This window comes from Betta splendens, chromosome 2, assembly GCF_900634795.4.
Source record: "Betta splendens chromosome 2, fBetSpl5.4, whole genome shotgun sequence".
Classification (NCBI taxonomy): domain Eukaryota; kingdom Metazoa; phylum Chordata; class Actinopteri; order Anabantiformes; family Osphronemidae; genus Betta; species Betta splendens.
This window is the reverse complement of record NC_040882.2, coordinates 10,569,910-10,588,832: the sequence shown is the minus strand read 5'-3', so window position 1 is coordinate 10,588,832 and position 18,923 is coordinate 10,569,910. Positions and strand designations below refer to the sequence as shown.

Sequence of the window (18,923 nt, the reverse complement as noted above, 5' to 3'; positions counted from 1 at the left end):
CAAAACCAGATCATGACAGTTTACACCAGCTCTGGAATCTAGTGTATTCAAGTACAACCAAAAAAGAAAAAAAAAACAGAATACAGAAATAAACCAAAATGTTTTTAAAAAGGACACATACAGTAAACAAACTGAAGTAAGACATTGCTCTATGTATATATATTCCATGTATGTATGTATGTATTATTGGCGTTATACCCATTACTGTGCAATAACCCTGCAATGACCTCATACTCACTCTAACTGTACTGTACTGCTTTGTACTGTACTGTACTGTACTGCTTTGTACTGTGCCAACACAAACTGTTCTGTACCTGTATTCTTGCTCATCTGTACTGCTGTTGTGAGAGGTAATTTCCCCACTGCGGGACTATTAAAGGTTTTCTTATCTTATTCTTATTGTTATTGTAAGAGATACTGTACACTTCTTTTAAAGTCACTAAAATAAGTGGTTATATTTGGCAATTGAGAAAAATGGACAAACACGGTGGTTTGGTAGACCAAACACTTAAGGCCACTCTGATTTTTAAGGTAGAAACATAAATTGCAAAGGAGTAATCCATAAAAACAGCAAGGAAACACAAAAAAATGAGTGGCATTAAAAAAACTTAAAAAATGCATTACCTTGACAATGCCCCATGCAGACGGTTTAAAGGTGAGGGGGTAGCAGGCTCTAGTACCAGCTGCTACATTTAAATCCTTCAGGCCACAGAATCCTTCACCACTCAACTCAGCTAGCAAGTTCCAGTCTTGCTTAGTATCATTGTGCTGTGGTAAATACAGCCATAACAGAAGTGTTTATGTATGTATGTATGTATGTGTGCGTGTGTGTATGCACACGCACACACACACACACACACACACACACACACACACACACACACACACACACACACACACACACACAAACATATATATATAATGTAAATACTTTTAGTCCAGTTATTAGGCACACTGAACACTTGCTTTTGACCAAGGTAGAAAATGGCTCCATCAATAACTTCTGTGCTTTTCAATAGACTCTCATTTACTTTGTGTGTTTGGGGGTTATACAAAAATCCTCGAATCACTAATTATCCCTAATGACAGAATGGCTTCCTTCTGAACTTCGCCTTCACACATCAGAAAAGAAGCCATGGGAAGGTTAAAAGCAAGTCTGAAGTCCAGCCTTAAACAGCATAGTCACACAATTAAGCAAAATATTTCTTTCTTTCCTTACTAGTGGTATGTCTTGTGTCACAGAGTGAAAAACAGGTGCACTGAAGTCCAAGTAAGTAGATATGGTCTGCAGTCAAAAATATTATTATCAATAAAACAACAGAGTTTACATTAAGGAACAACATGTAATGTGCAAAAACGTAGCTCTGCTCCTATCTCACAATTTAATGTCTACCTGTGGTGCAACCACCGCCTCCAGTATGAAAACCCTGGTATCACACCAGGATCTTAACACCACCTGACATGTAAACTTTCCCACAGAATCTGCCTGAAACCGTAGCGGAATGTCCACACAACCATAGCCTAATAAAGAAAAGTAAGGAGAAATAAAAGAAGAGGTTGACAATACTCAGGTAAACGACTAAAATAGTCGTTAGTAAATAGTAAAGTATTAGTACATACCGGTAGGATTCTCCCATGGTACACTCATGTAATCTTCTATGGGTATTTTCACAGTACTGGGTAAAGTGAAGTACTGCGGTAAAGATATGTCCACATTGTATTCGATCACTTTACCTTGTTCGGCCCTTCTCTTTGCCTGGATCAGAAAGCAAATAGAAAAACAACAGCTTACACCACACTTAGTTACTATAATGATGATCAAAGGTAGTGATAAATCAGTATGGATGTAATATACTTTTAGCCGCTGCTATGCACTGTGGCGCAGTCTCTAGTGTTACCGGGCGTAACGTTTCTGTTTCAGCTTTAGCATTGTGAACTGGCAGCAAAGAAACAACCTGCATTCTGTGAATGTAGGTAAGTTTATATTTAACATCCGATGCATTAAAACATATAAGAGAAATAATAAAATGGTGGATTTTGTCTTACAGAGTCCATTCATAGTTTTCCAGATTACATTTGATAATGCCGTAAACAAACACAAGCTGTCACTGTTCCCAAATAAGAAAGTGAATACTTACCCTGATCAAGAGGCATGAATTCATAGTCACTAGCTTAGTGTGAAGAAAATACTAAGCATAGCCTTCTCTAGCTGTTCATCTTGATCCATTTCTGACAAACACGGAACTTTGTATTACAGGTAACATATGTAATTATTGACACTCAAGTGTCAGAATTTGTGTCTTGTTCACCTATTTCCGGTTTTATTTGGTAAATTCCTGATTTCGGCCTGCCTGTTTCTGTTCCTAGCATTTCTACCAGCTTTACTCCTCAATTTGTCATCAGAGTCATTGTATTTAAGCACCTCCACTCACTGCCTGCTGTTTTAGTGCTGTCTGCAATACAAGACTCTTTTTACCTAAGGCCTGTCTGAGAGCAGTGCGTTTGGGTCCATCACCCCTGCAATCGTGACAGAACAATTTGACCATGTTTGGAACCAGTCAGCCCCAATCAGTCTAGTGTAGCCCAGATAATTTCACTGAATTATTATTATTATTATTATTATTATTAATAATAATATTAATATTATTAATAATAATAATAATAATGCCTTCCTGGTGTTACGGAGGTGACCACGTCAGCCCTTGTTTATCCTTGTTAGTCCTTGTCGGTGGTTTTGCTGGAGACTGTTGACCTTGTTTTTGACCACTACCTGTCTGACCACCCTGCTGCCTGTTATTTTTGTGCTGTGTGCAATAAAAGACTCTTTTTACCTAAGCCTTGTTTGAGGGCTGTGCATTGAGGTCCATCACCTCATGTAATCATGATACTCAAAGCTCACCCATGGCTTCTGTGGAATTATTTGAGGTTTCAAAACAGAAGCAACTTGTTTTGCAAATATTGTAGTAGTCTATGAATCTGGATCACAGCTTTTCGTCAGTATAAAGACTGCACAGAATCATTGCTGCTGTCCCAAATATTCCTCCAGGTGTGGTTGGTATGGAAACCAAAATCAAAAATGGTTGTGCATTCTATCTACCTTGGAATACCAAAAAAAAATATATAATTAAAAACACTTTTATGCTTTGTCAAATGTGACTCATTAACACCGTCCATTAAATTAAGCCATGATAATCCATCCATCCATTTTTGACCGGGGCTGGGTTGTGGGGGCAGCAGACTAAGCAAGAAGTTTCATAATTCCCTATCCCTGGGCACTTCGTCCAGCTCTTCTGGTGGGAACCCAAGGCTTTCCCTGGCCAGCTGAGAGACATATTCCCTCCAGCGTGTCCTGGGTCTTCCCTGGGGCCTCCTACCAGTAGGACTTGCCCGGAATAACTCCCCAGGGAGGCGTCTAGGAGGAATCTGAACCACATGCCCAAGCCACCTTAACAGGCATCTGCAATCTTGTCCTTTCGGTTATGACCCAAAGCTCATGACCATAGGTGAGAGTAGGAACGTAGATTGACCGGTAAATTGAGAGCTTTGCCATTTGGCTCAGCTCCCTTCTTCACCACAATGCACCAGTACAATTACTGCATTAATGCAGCCGCCACACTGTTCCGTCTGTCACTCTCACGCTCCTTGCTACCGTCACTCGTGAACAAAACCACAAGATACTTAAACTCCTTCACTTGGGGCAGGAGCCTCCAACCTGGAAAGAGCAATAAACATTTTTTTTGGTCGAGAACTATGGCCTCAGATTTCGAAGAACTGATTCTCATCCTAGCCGCTTTTGCACCTGTTCCAAGCACACGCTGGGGGGTCTGCCCCAATGAAGCCAACAGAACACTGTCATCCACAGAAAGCAGAGACGCAACCCTGTGGTCCCCGAACCAGACCCTCTCCAGCCCCTGGCTGTACCTAGAAAAATTGTCCATAAAAATAATGAACAGAACCGGTGAAAGGGCAGTCCTGCTGAAGTCCAAGCTCCTGCTCTGGTTGTACAGAAACCGAACATCCCTTAGCAAAGAGCCTTGAACGCCATTCTCCCAGGGCACCCCCTACAGAATGCTACGGGGGACGTCCACAAAGCACATGTGGACTGGTTGGGCAACATCCAAAAAAGCCTTAAGCACCCTGGTGAGGGTAAAGAGCTGGTGGAGCGTTTCACAGCCAGGTCAAAAACCACATTGTTTCTCCTTCTTTTGAGGTTCAACTATTGGCCAAATTCTTCTCTCCAGTAATCTGTCATAGACCTTTCTGGGGAGGCTGAGAAGTGTGATTTCCCTTTACACACTCTCCTGTCCCTCTTTTTATGAAGAGGGACAACCACCCCGGTTGTCCAGTCCGGAGTGACTGTCCCCATCATTCATGCGATGTTGCAGAGGCGTGTAAACCGAGTCAACCCCACAACATCCAGAGACTTGAGGCACTCAGAATGGATCTCATACACCCCTGCTGCCTTGCCACCGGGGAGCTTGCGAACTACCTCAGCAACATCATCCTGGGTGATGGGCAAGTGTACCTCTGAGTCCTCTGTCTCTGCTTCCTCAGCAGAATGGGTGTCGGAGGGATTGAGAAGATCCTCCAGCACCTCTCAAAGAGTTGGGTTACAGAACCCAAGCTGTGTGTGGTGAGTTTGACTATTTCTAGTCGGTACCACTCAACCCCGCCCCCACTGATGCTACACGTAATAAATGTAAACTATCTTTTTGTTATATACAAATGTTAAAAACTTCAACATTCTTTCAACTTTCACTTTTAACCTGTCTGTCACCATTTTATTATTTCTGACATATTTTCATTTACCAAATATTGAAAATAAACTTACCAAAATGCAGGTTGTCTCTTCATCGTGACTCACAATGTAAATACGCCACAGTGCATATTAGCGGCCAAAAGTATATTACATTTGTAGTGGTTTAGCACTACTACTGCAAATGAATGGAAATGAGTTTTGGGTTATACTTAAAAAAATCCCCAGTGTCTGTGACCCAGGAAACCTGGGTCCAATTCCCCCACGGGGAGAATGATTTATTCATTACTGAACTCTGCCCATTGCTAACCCCCCGATACCTCTCTCCCCAGCTCATGCAAGCAAAAAACATGTATCCATCACCACTAGATCAAGTCACTTATTCACTATTTTAGGCCATAGCCTTATACAAAGCACTTTCATGTGTTAGATGACACAGTTAATGTTCACTACACTATTAATAAAATTATCTTGTGGAATATTTGTAATTTGTTCTGCCATTCTTGATGTTAACTGCACTGGTCATACAATTAGTAACCTAAACATATAGTACAATACAATTCGCACTACTGACTTAATTTGGACATAGTGAGTTGTATGCAATGATAATGGTTTCTGCTAAGTCTTTTTAAATAATAATGGAAGGTCATCTGTAAACCTACACATTATTCTGTACATACCGCTCCTATTTATATAATATGGCCATAGCCATCAATTTTATATTAGATCCATAGCTCCCACATACACAAGGTCAATAATAGCCTACATACAAAAACAAAACACTTACTTTCACACTTTTTGAGAACCTCCATTAAACAAACTATGGGGTGTATGCAATGAAAACCCACACAGACATGGGGATAACATGAAATCAACTTTTCATGTTTTCATGTGGCACCTACTGTACATTCAGACCTTTGCTCTTCGGAGTATGTGTGTTGGTACCTGTTGTTTAAAAAATTTGCATGCTGCTATGGTTGTCCTTACGGTGCTGCTATGCAATGAGTGTGTCAGCATCCGCCTCCTGCGCTCGCTGTCACTCATACTGTGTTGCCCCCAGACAACCAGAGCTTGCTCCCAGGCCACGTTGATCAGTGGTACACGCAACACTTCCTCACACACCTGCTCCACTTCACAGCACAGGCTTAGTGCTGAAGCACACTCAGGGGAGTCTAGTGGAGGAAAAAAAAAAAGAGTAAAAAAAACCAAAACAATTTCACTAACTCTTGATAGTACAGTAAATACCGAAATTAAATACACTATTCAAGTAAAGTTAAACACAAAGTAAATTGTCAAAATAATAATTATTATAATATTAGCATTTAGTTTTAGTATTACATTTTGTAATGTCCAAGAAAAAATCCAAAATTCCCACCTGAGTTACTAGGGACGGAGACTATGTTAGAACTGGGTCTGGCAGTGAGGGGCGAAGCAAGAGGTAATTCCGCTGTAGCTTTCACAATATAGACCATGTCACCCACCTACAGGGAAGATACACAGACAGTGATGTTAATCAGTGAGTGGTCACTTACCGAAATGTGTAGTACAACATGAACAACTACACCTAACTGTGTCTTCTTAGATATTTACTTTAAGCTGACCCAAATAGTAATCTTCCAAGTATAAGCGAAGTTAACTTGGTGTTAGCCTTTTTTCAAACAATTATAAAGAAAATATAAACATATTTACAAGGCTCAATTATAAACATATTAAGGGCAAGTTGATTGTAAAAAAAAAGCATTTTTCTGTGAACTTATGTTCATTAAACAGCAGTTTAATAATAGCTTTATGGTGTGTCTATGTTGGCCCATGGTCATTAAACATGCAAGCCTGCAAGTGTTGGTATAACATAGCGGGAAGAAACTGCTTTACTGCTGTCAAACCCCTGTCATATTTATGACATGAAGACATAAAGCATCAATTAATTGGGCTATGTCTGTACAAAATTAGTGGATAGCTTGTTTGAGGCATTTTACATATTGCTCTACACTGTATTTAAACTACAGCTCTGCCTTGTAACACACACAAACCTGCGGGCAAACTAGCAGCACAGAGCAGTACTTGTTTCCTGGCCAGAAGGGAAGGTAGTAGATGTTCAAAGTGTCTGTCTGGCCTGGCCTCAGACAAACAATCTTCACTGGACTGAGGAATTCGCTGTCATCACCATCTGGACAAACACACATTTTACAGACCATAAAAAGGCAGACAACAAAAACAAAAATAGGCAGAAATAATAATTACTACAGCACAAAGTATAGAGGATGTGTGTGCATGTGTATACTTGTCTGCTATTTCTTACTGTGATCTGAGGGGTTCTCTTCCATGTCACCCCTATGACTCCTGTCAGAAGTTTTCCCTATACTAATAAAAAATGAAAACAGTCATGTGTGGATTTCAGGTTATTCAATTTATTCATTCATTTATTCTGACTAAAAAGAGGTGGACAAGTTGGCTTCAACAACTCAACTAGTGAGAAACGCATGTCTGTGGGACATGGCAAGAAGACCTCCCAAGGAAAACGTTTAGTAGGAAACTGAAACAGATGCAGAAGTCCCTGACCCCTCTCAATGTGGAGGAGCAGCAACTCCACTATGAGCTCATCCCGAGTGCAGTAGAGTTGCAGTTTGTCTACAAGAGGAGTCAGCCTATTGATTTGCTTAGACTTCTGCAGGTAAATGCACATTTTATTTTTGTGAGTGTGAAGAGTGAAAGTGTTTAGAGTTACTTGGCTTTGGATGAAGCTTGCTGAACAAGGCTGTCTTTTTTCTTTTCAGGTCCTAGTGGATTAAAGGGAGATTCTACCAGCACCACCCTAACACACACACACACACACACACACACACACACACACACACACACACACACACACACACACACACACACACACACACACACGATGGGGACACATGACGTTTCAGTTCAGCTGACATGCAACAAAAGCCTAAAGCTAGAGTGGAATCAGTGATGTTGCAATTATGTGGTTATAATTATGTGCTTAGGGAGGATTGATATGGTCTTAGTCAAAGATTCTGTGGGCTGACACAGACACCTACTTGAACTTAGCTTCCTCACTGAAAGGATTAGTTATTGGTAGGTGGACAACTCTCAGTTGGTAGCACGGTGACTCGCAATTAACAGTGTTCTAAAAAGACCAAATATAAATCAGACAGTAAGTCACTGAGGTTGTATCAGTCTACAGCTACATCCTAGCACAAGAAGCTTTTTGAAAGACACTCCATTGCAATGTGTGACAATGTATGTCAGTGATTTCAGCTGTTTAGCAGATACTCACATTGGGAGTGATGTGACTGACATGGGTCTTTAGTTTGAAGGCAAGAGCACTGCTATGCAGACCAAAAGCAGATGTGGAAGTGAGTAGCAGTACTGCCTCCTTGGGATACAAGAAGGAGCAGCTATACTGGACGTTGAACTCAGTCTTTCCCCTGTAAAAAAAAATCTATGCTTATTCATTCTCTTAGATTTTTCTTGTCCTTTACAATTTATTTTGGAGTCACAGATGCTTGAACAGCAATGAGCAGCATCCACAGAACCATTTCTATGAACTATTTTGTTTTGTAGTCTACAAAGGAATGCAACCGTGTTGTAATTATAAAATTGCAAATTGTTACTTAGCTTCAAAAACATGCATACAGTCGATGCTTCATTACATACTGCATGTATCGTGACCATTTAAGTGAACAGACATTAATTATAACTGAACACCAGTATTCAGTACTACCATACCAGTCTAATTTACCATACCCATACCAGAAACAATTCTATTTTGATTTTACAATATAAGAATTATGTTTCTTTTGACCCTTCTATCACCAGGTGTTGACAAGTTCATCTCTAGGTAGCATAAACATCTTAAACTGAATATTACATTGCACATTGTAGTAGAAAATTGGATGTACTTCACTATTTAAAAGTCCATCATGAAGACAGTTTCAGAATGAAGAAAGCTCGGCCACAATTAGACCTGCCGATAAATGATTGCTTAGCACATTTACATTTTTTAACTATCAAACATACTTTGGAGGAATGGTGACAGCAGATCCATCAGGAAGGGAGAAGAGATGGGCCTCTCTTCCTAAAAGAAGGGCTTTGTATTTGACAGGCTTAGAGGATGGATTTTTTAGACGCACCTGTAGGTCCAACACATGCAAAGGCATGTAAAATAGTTTTAAGCATTACACCTTCAGGTCAGGAAATGTCTTGTTAGCAGTGAGAATTTTTAATATGGCATTACTGTACAAAGGCATCGTTGATAATGAGGTTGATGTGAATGTCTTTAGATGTGCTTTACCTGCTTGGTAAAAGTGCTGTGCAGACTTCCTGAAAGAGTGATGGTGTGCTGTGGCAGATACTGAGGTAGTCTCTCATACAAGTGAGCACAAAGCATTAACATTTGCACTGGATTAGGATCTGACAAGTCTGTGGGCTGAACACACAAAAACCCAGGCAGAGGGGAAAAAAACAGTGACAACAGAAAATATTATCAACTCTGACATAATCACAATCATACAGTGTCTTTGCAAGTAACTGGAGCTATAACATTTAGTCTGGTATTCACCTGTACATCTATGTTAAGAGAAAGAGCAGTTAAGGCCTGGATCACTATAATGTTGTTGTGAAGGATCTGCTCCTGGCTGCTGGTTGTGATGTACATCCTTTGAAAGTGGCTGTAGATCTGAATAAAAAACAGTGGGTAAGGTAAGTTAAAGATATAAAGTTTCTGCTCCAGAGTTTAGTTAGACTGTGTTTATACAGTGATCTGTAAATCATGGAATGTTTTAGAGATGTGACTTGTAACACTACTAAGTAGAAAGGATGAGCTACACTGTGCACACACGCGTAGAAAAAAAATGGTGATTGGTATGATAAGGGGTTGCTCTAATTATGTTCAGGCCTAATTGCATCCTTATCACATCTATCACAGTGCCACTCACAGGCATTAACCACCATCCCTCATCGACTCACACACATACTAAAGAGGGTCATTAGTGGATCACACACGCACGCACGCACGCACGCACACACACACACACTCACCAGATAGGGGCAGAAGGCAGCAACTAAAGCACCAAGCACCAGACCATCTGTCAAGTCCAGATCAAAATTCACTATCCAGCGTGCTGATGGGACACCTGTGAACCATCAACAAGCAAAATCACCTCGAGCATTAAGTGTAAAATGTTGTTTACGACATATACTAGCAGCCAATTTTAAAACAACAAAAGGCCTACAGCATTCTTTTTGATATTCTTGGTAAAAATGAAGTAGTGCCTGGAAGTTAGTCTGGGTGTTAGACAAATGCATATTGTGTGTGAACCTACTGACTCTTACCTGGAGCCCAAATTGTTTCCCTCATTCTCTGGTAGTGCATGTTGAGCCATGAGAGCAACTGGAGCTCTGAGGCAGAGTAGATGTTACTGGCCAGTGGCTGTGAGTCGACAAGGATTTTAGCTGCTTCTGTCTGGTTCAAAACGGTATTCTGAAGACTGTTCTCGGACACAGGACGCAGCACCAACACCTAGGCATGTGCAGAGGAATCATCAGAACTATGTTTTGATGAAAAGACACTTGCTTGTTTCTGTTAGTAAATTTGGAAAGGGAATAATTAATATTAATATAGTATTAATAATATTTAGAACATAGTATATGGATAAAGAAGAAATTAAAATTTCTTGAAATATTGGACAGAAGGCTGCTTCCGTTTAGCTGCTTGGTGACCCTGTAAGGAGATAGAGGGGAATATTGATCGGTGTGTGGCTAAATGCGGAAGGCAGTAGCACGAACATACTTTGTGAAATAGCAGGAGGTAAAAAGTCTGATTTAAGTCGACAAGAAGGGTACAGGTTCATCAACCAGTTTGACTGCAAGGATGTTGCTGGTATGGGAAAACACTTGCATTGAAGAAACTTTAATACATGCACTAGTTAGTTATATATAAGTTTGATGTTTACTGCCATGGTAGCGTCATAGCTTTCTTTAAATATGATGTTTGTACTATCAACCTATATCCTACTTAGACCCTGCACATATTCTGCTATATCCTGCTAAATGCCATCACCTACACCAAGTTGCTACATCAAACTACTTGCTTGAAACTAGAGGTTGGAAGCCAAAAAACCCCCAGAAAACTTCAGCTTGTTCACTTCCAGACAATCTAGGACATTTTCAAGTTATATCCCAGCTATAATACTGTATGTCCTCAGGCAACCATTAATTGTCCAAATGTTTTCATTGATTTAAACATTTCGAAATGCTATCAGTCAAAATTTACTTGAATCTTTATTTGCCCATCAATAAATACCATTTATTTTTTTCTCCACCAGTGCCTAGAAGGGAGACAGTGACTCATACAAAAAGAGAAAGTCAAAAGTTTGATAGAGAAAGATTGTAGGCGCGTTCTCTATTGACTGCAGTGCTGTTTAAATTCCAGACAAAAAAAATGACCTATAGTACATGGCAAGATCACCTTGCACCTTAAGAATGAATTAATTTAAAGAACTGTACATGTACAAAATACACAATGTACAGCTCTAGAAGACAGAAACAGCAGGAAGTAAATGTTTTAACCTTGTAAATTTGTAGCAGCAAATCAGTCCAACATCTCTTGCTTAGTGATTCATATTCAGCACTTCTGTAGACAAGACCATGGTCTTCCTCATTTGACTGAGACAAAAACACACAAATCATCAGTTGTAAATGTGACATGTTACTCATTGTTAACAGAAACCTGCTCCCTTAATCAGTAATAGTAAGCTATGTATGAATGCAGTTTAGGATTGACTTGTTAGGTTTGTATTCATACCTGCAGAGAGCACCAGTGTTTGAACTCCTCAACGTCAAGCAGGTACTCTGGTCTGATGTGAGATAAATATGCTCCCTGCACCCTGAACACAGTATTAAACATACAGAAAAAATAAGATCTGTTAGAAGCTTGTGGTAAACTGCTGGCTTTATCAGTTTGTTAAAGTGGCAGTGGGAGTAAATTGCCAATTTGTACATACGCACAAATCAAATAAAATAAACAATACAGTGACTTTTATAAATACCAGTGCTGAACATACAAAAAGTGACTTGAGGCATAAGTTTATATATGTAGAGGTGTGTTTACCTCAGAAAAGCAAGCAGAGCTTCATTTTGTTGTAACAGCTGGTTAGTACGCTGGTCTATACCACTGGAAAATGCCTGACAGGAAGGAATACCAGGAATCTGTGTACCAGTCAGGTGATGAAGCATGTCCACTACAGACCTAAACACAAAAATATTAAGTATTTATGTCCACTGCATTTAAAACATAATTAATGAGTTATGTAACTAAAACTACACTACAGCTTCAGTTCAGCTATCATATAGTACTTTTGACATATTTTCAACAGTACATTGCAAGCATAATGCTCTTTCAAATATATGGATTACTCATTTAATAATACATAATATGCTTAGCTTCAAAAGTGTGTATGCTAAAGATTCCTCACACACATACTCACCTGGAATCCTTACTTTGACTGACACGATAAGTCCGACCACTGGAATAATTCTTTTGTGCTTTTGACACAACTCTGATGGGAGGTTGAATTAGTTAACATTAGATTTAATTCACAAAGTATAGATTACCACACCACAAAGCAATGTTTTCTAACAATAAATATTTAGAAATATACCTTCTGAGCGTATGTGGTATGCGTATAGGATGAGGGCCGCTTGGCCAGCCAAAGAGGCTAAACCACTTCTCCACAGCCAGTAGAACATTCTGATGATAGAGTCCTTCGTCTGAGTTGTCATCAGGGAATACTGGGAGGTTGTGACAGGTTGGGGTGACTCTTTTAGGAGCGATCTCTTCATTCCTGCAGGTCTGTCTGCTCACACTGTCACTTTCCGGATAGGAGTCTGATATGGACACATTAGCAATGGGAGACGTATGGAAACCCTGTATCACCTCCCCCTAAAACACTGACCTGAGGATGAGTTCTTGTTTGTTGAACTGCTGTGATCAAATGATGAGGAAGATGATGCCAGGCCAGAAGCAGAACTTGGTGTGTGATAGGGTTGAAGGAACGCCTCCACAGTTGTGGCTCCTTAATGACAGTCAAACATTATTGTTATATGTCAACAATTCATACTTAAACTTTTGAAGTTTGAGAGTGCATTAGGATGTGGTTGACCAGGCAAAACCAATAGCAATAGCTTACTGTATTATTCTTAGAATACTGGTGACTTGATGTGTGGTTTTGTGTGTTATACATTACCTGTCTTGAGAACTATCTGTTGTCCAGTGCGGTGAAGGGCCAAGTAAGGCCAGGCTGTCAGAAGGCAGTTTTCAGCAGTAGCATACAACTTGACCTTAAACCTGGATAGAGCAAGACAGTAAACTACTTATTTGTGAATTTGTCCAACTTTACATGTATTTATTAACACAAAGATCTGTCGGGTTTTAACACAACTTTACTTGGTGGAAAACAATACATCATTTGTTTTACATCATGTTTTACTGGGCCTGTTCCACTAACATGATTCATTTATATTGCACAAAAAAATAAAGCTTTATGAATTAGACCAAGCTTTAAACTTCAATCCTTTGTTTCAATAGACAAATTAAAAAGAAGGACTTCATAGTTTTGGACAATGATTAAAGAGACCATTAAAATTCAGCAGGTAAATAAAGATATTTAAGATTTAAAATTACACAACAGCACTTTACTTGTTGTGGATGTGATCCGTGAAGTTGATTGTTGTACAGAAGGACAGAGGAATGTTTGAGCAGAAAGACACACTGCACATAAGAGGCGTAACTCTGTCTTCCTGACTGTAGACACCTACTGGATGTTTCTAGGTTTGGAGACAAAACATAAAAGTGGGGCTATTTCACAAAAAAGTTGATTTGTCGAACAACGAAAACAGGCTAGTACAATTATAAATACTAGAAGAAAATGCATACATACACATACACATTTTAGATTTTTTGACTGTAGCTAGAGTAGTTAGTTAGTACCATAATTTCTGGACTATAAACCGGTACTTTCATCCCGATCTTTGAAACCTGTGGCTTAAACGACGATGCAGCTAATTTCTGGATTTTTACCACTTCATGCAGCTGAAGACAGCAGAGATATTAACACAGGGTACATCCAACTGAAAGGCCTACATGTTGCATGCGCCCTTAGTCATTTTTATATGGTAGTGTTGAGTTCTTGCTACCGGTGTTAAGGTACAGCTTTCTTTTAAGGATGCACTAATATGTGATTGACTTGCTTACCGTTTATGCCTTAAATAAATGGCTCGTTCGCCAAAATCCTTATAGACAGGTGCAGCCTATATATGAAAAAATAAATTAAATTCAAATCTAATGGGCGCGCTGTATAGTCGAGAAATTATGGTACGCTCTCCCCACTAGAGATTACTGAAGTAATTGCTGTGCAAAAAGGTAATAACAAACCTCCAAAATGTTATGCACTACTGTTGTATGTTATTACTCTAACTTTGACTTTAAGAGATTTACCTGGTCTTGGGTTTGGGCAGGGATGAAATTGCCCTCTGCAAAGTTGACAGAAACAGGCTGTATTTTTGTCCCATCCTCCAGCTCCACCTCTTCCACTTCAGCTTTCACTGTAGTTCCACTACAGATATTAAAAAAGAGACAGGAAATATCTTACTCAAATGTACAGAACACCTAGCTACACTTGAAATATAATACATCTATAATACTCATATCATATCTGCTTGTCCTTTTAAGGGTTGTTAAAAAGAAACTAAAACATGTGAAAAAGCTTCAGAAAAACTGATACCAGGACCTTGAGATGAGACTGATACCAAAGGCACATTAAAGTCATTATTAGCATTTGTATCATGCAAATGAAAACGAAGGCTAAATACAGCTACTAAGTGACCTATCAGTTACTCTTGAACACACGCCAGTGGCTTTTTAAATGAATGCTTTGGAGGTATTAAAGGTGAATAGATTTTCTGGTTCCTGGTTAATAGGTGACTAGATCTGTTCCCTGAATAAACAGGAAAATGGGAAGAGCAAGTAAGAGAGGTAAGGTCAAACACTTAGTTGTGATATGTAAGGGAAAAGAACATGTAATCTATCAGTAACTCACAACTATGCAAGGAAAAATGTCTCTTTACTAACCTTGAATATCCTACAGCTGTCATTGTAAGTGTGCATGTTGCATTGATTTCCAGAGGTACTGGAGTAAAAAGAATTTGATGGGGGTTAATGGTGATACTGGGAAGCTGGAGGTTAATAGAAATTGAAAGCTCTCTGTAGGGTTGATGTCTTTCTTCTTCCTCCATTCTCCCCCCAGTAACAGATCCTAGGTACAGAGGCAACGATATTCGTGTCAATCTGGCAGCAACTAGAAGAGAAAATATAGAGAGAAATAAGTTATCAGGATGTGGTGATGGTGAATGACCTGCTGCTGATCAAAAGGTATATGGAAGCCTAATTTGATCATGAGTATAATGGTGTTGCAAGCTGAAATCAACACTGGAAGCAACAGTGTGTAAGCTAAATTCAAGATATATATACACATTAACAAAAATGTGAAACCAGAAGGAATAAGTTGTCTTTTCAACCCCCAAACTAATTTCTGGACTAGCTACAATCAAATGAATTCATCTCTTCAGCCACAAAGTCTATTTGTATTTGAATCTGTCAATTTGCAGATAGGTATTTGTAGTCAGTAACAATGCACAGCTATTGACTGGGGTCATTGAGATGTCGTTTTACTCATTAGAAGTTATGCACTTGGCCTTAAAACACGATCCCGGGATATTGGACTGCCTGTAAGTAAGAATCTCGGCTTGCGTTTTATGGCCTCAGTGCAATAAAAATGACCAAATCGCGAACAAATAAAACTTCAGACAAGCTCTGTGTGAGGGCAAAAAAGTAACAGAGTGATTGGGTATTTTCTCAGGACGTAGGGATAACAAATAATGGAATTGGTTCGCCAGTATTATGGACTTCATGTGATGATATCTGTAATGTTTATTTAGCTAGAAATTAGCTTAGCATTTGTTGTTCATGATATATATAGCGTTTAATCCCAGACTCTGCTGTTTTAACTTAATATATATATTTATACTAAGTGCATGAGTAAATGCTTAATTCTTCTTTCAAAATCTTTCATGGGTAAAGATATCATAAGTTTATTTGCACTTAATTGCTGGTGTTACTTACCAGTTCTCACAGATTCGGGCCTGATGCTGACAGTCAAGGAGATGGACTGGTCGGGTCTCAGACTGCCAGATGATGGAGACACAGTACACAGATCCTCCTCTCCACTGTCTTGTATTTGTGTTGCTAGTACACTGCAGTCAAACCACCAGTGTACATACTTACTAATGACACCATACAAGTATATACTCTCCTTAAACACTGCTTTCAACTCCAGTGTCTGTTGAGAAAAACAGAATAAAAGTTAAATAAAAAGACTGAGATGGATTTTAATGATTTAAAACATTGGTAAATCAATATATTGTATTGCGAAGAAGGTTCGCAATACCAAAACATGGTTCCACAAGGACAATGGTTCCACAAGGAGAAAGAAAATCATCAAATCAAAAAAAAATAATAATAATACAGAAAAGCAGGGATTGAATATATTAAGTTTCAGGTATTTTGATGATACCTTAGTGTAAATGTTAGACTGTGAAGATTCCACATCGAACTGTAGGCTAGAAGGGGATAGTTCCACTGGAGCACACAGTGCTGAAACATAAAAAAAAAATACACAGTACACTTTTATGCATTAATTCAGAACCATATATAATAGAGTTCTGTACACATACTTGCAAAACAAAACCTCAACATAAAATAAAGAATTAGTATTTAACAGAAGCACAACTCCAGTTCAGTATGATTAATGACCTGTGGCCTGTATGCGTAGTGACTGCTGTGCTGCCATGGAGTGAAAAAGATGTTTGACCGATTGCTTTGTGTTGCCCCGTGACACCTGGGATGAGGTGGATGAGGAGGACATAGAGGGCGAAGGAGACTGACAAGTGGACCACCTTAACCCATTGACCATCATAGGCACGTCAAAGTCATAAGTAGCTTCCTGCAGGTAGATATATACAGCATCTCTTGCATAGCTTCAACAGCGAATGAATTACACAGTAATAAAACGTGGGTTTGATGGCCATGTTTCAAACACTTTGTCCTCAATTTGTCCAGAAAACATCACTTCTATAGTTTTATCTTTGTTACTGTAAAGCTAAATTAACCTTTTATTATTTTAAAAAATATTTAAAAACAGAATTTCTACTACTGTAAGCTACTTGTTGCAATCATAAAAAAAGTCTTTTTAAAAATTCAAGGAAAAGATTTGATCAGATTCTCACCTGGGTGGGGGAGAATATAAGAGAGCAGGTCACCGTTTGGTAGCCCTGCATTTCTACATTGGTCACACCTGGCTCCGCTGCAAGAAACAAAAACACACAATTACTCTTTCTCTAACAGAATTTCACAGAACTGTTTCCCATATGAATAAACATTTCCTTTGACTAACTTATATTGCTCACAGCAATAAAAGTGGGTGTGAGAGAATGCATACTTGCTGAGTTCCTAGGAAACTGGAAACAGAAATCTGGATAGTCAGACATGTTGAAGGTAATCTGGGCTTCAGAAGGTGAGCGGTTGGTAAGAGTGAAAGGTATCACCCTCTGAGAACCAGCAAATACCCCATAAAACTGAAAATGGGACTTAAAGTTGGGAAAAAAGACATCAAAACAATTTAAAGCAATTTAAATTAATGAATGAGGTAATTTAGCACACATGTAAACAACATTAGATTCAGAACAGGTGAAATTGGTAGAATTCATTACAATTGGATACAATTGGTATGAACCTAATCCAACAAAATTAAGACAATTAATGATTAAGAAACATTTACATGAAAGTAGTAATTTTGTGATTTAAAAAACTGACAACAACAAACAAACCAAAAAGGATATTTTTAGCCATAACTTTTTTCTGCTTTTTCTGAAACTTACCAGACTGATGTCTACACGTGGACGCTCCACTGATCCACACATTCTAAGTTCAATTGACTTCATGTTTCTCAAGGCTATCTGTAATATATACACATGCATATTGTTAATAAACCCTCACTTTCTTTCTGTCCTAAACAAAACTTGAAATTCAAACAAAATTCAAAGTTTTCAATCTTTACCTTGACTCTGGTGTCAAACTTAATGACAGACTCAGGTATGTAGCGGACTATTAAGGAAGTCTGGCCTCCACTTGGTACTACGCCCTCAGATGGACTCACCACCATGCCTGGCAGAGGGCACACGTCAAGTACCTACCTCACAGACACAGAAACATAGTTATCTTGCTTGTTTTTTGCAGATGTATCAAAAACCATTTATACAAACAAATGTAGCACCTGGTAATAGGCATGTTTCTGTCCACTGTTGTGTAAGATTGCAGTTCTGATTGAAGTCCTGTTTAGAGGAACTGATTCAAATTTGATTAGTTTCTCTGTCAGCTCAATACTAGTGTATCCAATCTGAAAAACAAAAAGCGTAAAAAGGATAGCGATACATTTTTTTGTTGTTGTTTCTACAAGCCAAAACACTTTGTCCCAACTTTTTAGGAATTGAGTACTGTACATAATTACCACAATCAACCTGTGTTGTACATCTCTACTTTAATCATTTATTGATGTTATGACTCAGTGACATTAGAAACCTAATTTTAAAACAAAACTTGGCTGCTGAACATTGTGCTGGTGCACCGACATCAGAGCAGAAATTGGTGAGCATTGTTAGAAATATACAGTCTACAGATCAGTTATTTAGGCTATATGTCATGGATTCATTTCTATATCAATTTATTTTGTTAAGTTCCTGTTTTCTTCCTGCATGTTTCTGTTCCTGCCAGCTTCACTTCTAGTCACATGATTCCCCAACTGTTTTCCACTAGTCATTTGATCTGCTAATTAAGCACCACCACTCACCTAGATTGTTGTCTAGGTGATTGTTGTCCACATTACCTATTTGTTCAGCTTTCCAATGTCCCAGTAAGTTTATGGTTTTGTCTTGTGCTTGTTTTGACTGTACCTTTGCTGGAGTTTTGGATTTCCCGGTTGAACCCCTGCCTGTCTGACAACCCTTCTGCCTAGTGTTTTGACATTGGAACCGTGACTCA

General features: G+C 39.0%; 1 protein-coding gene across 8 annotated transcripts in view; it reads right to left on the bottom strand.

Annotated features, from left to right (window-relative positions):
* The window catches only part of LOC114844975 (cilia- and flagella-associated protein 47-like), a 45,658-nt gene that overhangs the window by 17,565 nt on the left and 9,170 nt on the right, over positions 1–18,923 (bottom strand). For 6 of the 8 annotated variants that reach the window (XM_055504967.1, XM_055504956.1, XM_041068754.2 and 3 more), the window contains exons 18-51: positions 18,160–18,282; positions 17,944–18,075; positions 17,765–17,842; positions 17,326–17,473; positions 17,114–17,190; positions 16,641–16,830; positions 16,402–16,481; positions 15,951–16,167; positions 14,901–15,126; positions 14,268–14,385; positions 13,470–13,597; positions 13,018–13,118; positions 12,727–12,846; positions 12,433–12,658; positions 12,259–12,330; positions 11,883–12,020; positions 11,577–11,658; positions 11,342–11,437; positions 10,106–10,292; positions 9,812–9,906; positions 9,333–9,449; positions 9,066–9,200; positions 8,792–8,904; positions 8,049–8,199; positions 7,810–7,898; positions 7,482–7,568; positions 7,056–7,117; positions 6,787–6,923; positions 6,132–6,237; positions 5,702–5,928; positions 1,621–1,756; positions 1,394–1,521; positions 1,220–1,285; positions 625–768 (exon numbers count right to left, since the gene is read on the bottom strand). In XM_055504967.1, the coding sequence (XP_055360942.1) occupies positions 625–768; positions 1,220–1,285; positions 1,394–1,521; positions 1,621–1,756; positions 5,702–5,928; positions 6,132–6,237; positions 6,787–6,923; positions 7,056–7,117; positions 7,482–7,568; positions 7,810–7,898; positions 8,049–8,199; positions 8,792–8,904; positions 9,066–9,200; positions 9,333–9,449; positions 9,812–9,906; positions 10,106–10,292; positions 11,342–11,437; positions 11,577–11,658; positions 11,883–12,020; positions 12,259–12,330; positions 12,433–12,658; positions 12,727–12,846; positions 13,018–13,118; positions 13,470–13,597; positions 14,268–14,385; positions 14,901–15,126; positions 15,951–16,167; positions 16,402–16,481; positions 16,641–16,830; positions 17,114–17,190; positions 17,326–17,473; positions 17,765–17,842; positions 17,944–18,075; positions 18,160–18,282 (4,332 nt within the window). The remainder of the gene's footprint in view (positions 1–624; positions 769–1,219; positions 1,286–1,393; positions 1,522–1,620; positions 1,757–5,701; positions 5,929–6,131; positions 6,238–6,786; positions 6,924–7,055; positions 7,118–7,481; positions 7,569–7,809; positions 7,899–8,048; positions 8,200–8,791; positions 8,905–9,065; positions 9,201–9,332; positions 9,450–9,811; positions 9,907–10,105; positions 10,293–11,341; positions 11,438–11,576; positions 11,659–11,882; positions 12,021–12,258; positions 12,331–12,432; positions 12,659–12,726; positions 12,847–13,017; positions 13,119–13,469; positions 13,598–14,267; positions 14,386–14,900; positions 15,127–15,950; positions 16,168–16,401; positions 16,482–16,640; positions 16,831–17,113; positions 17,191–17,325; positions 17,474–17,764; positions 17,843–17,943; positions 18,076–18,159; positions 18,283–18,923) is intronic. The other 2 variants (XM_055504954.1, XM_055504962.1) reach the window with 2 other exon arrangements.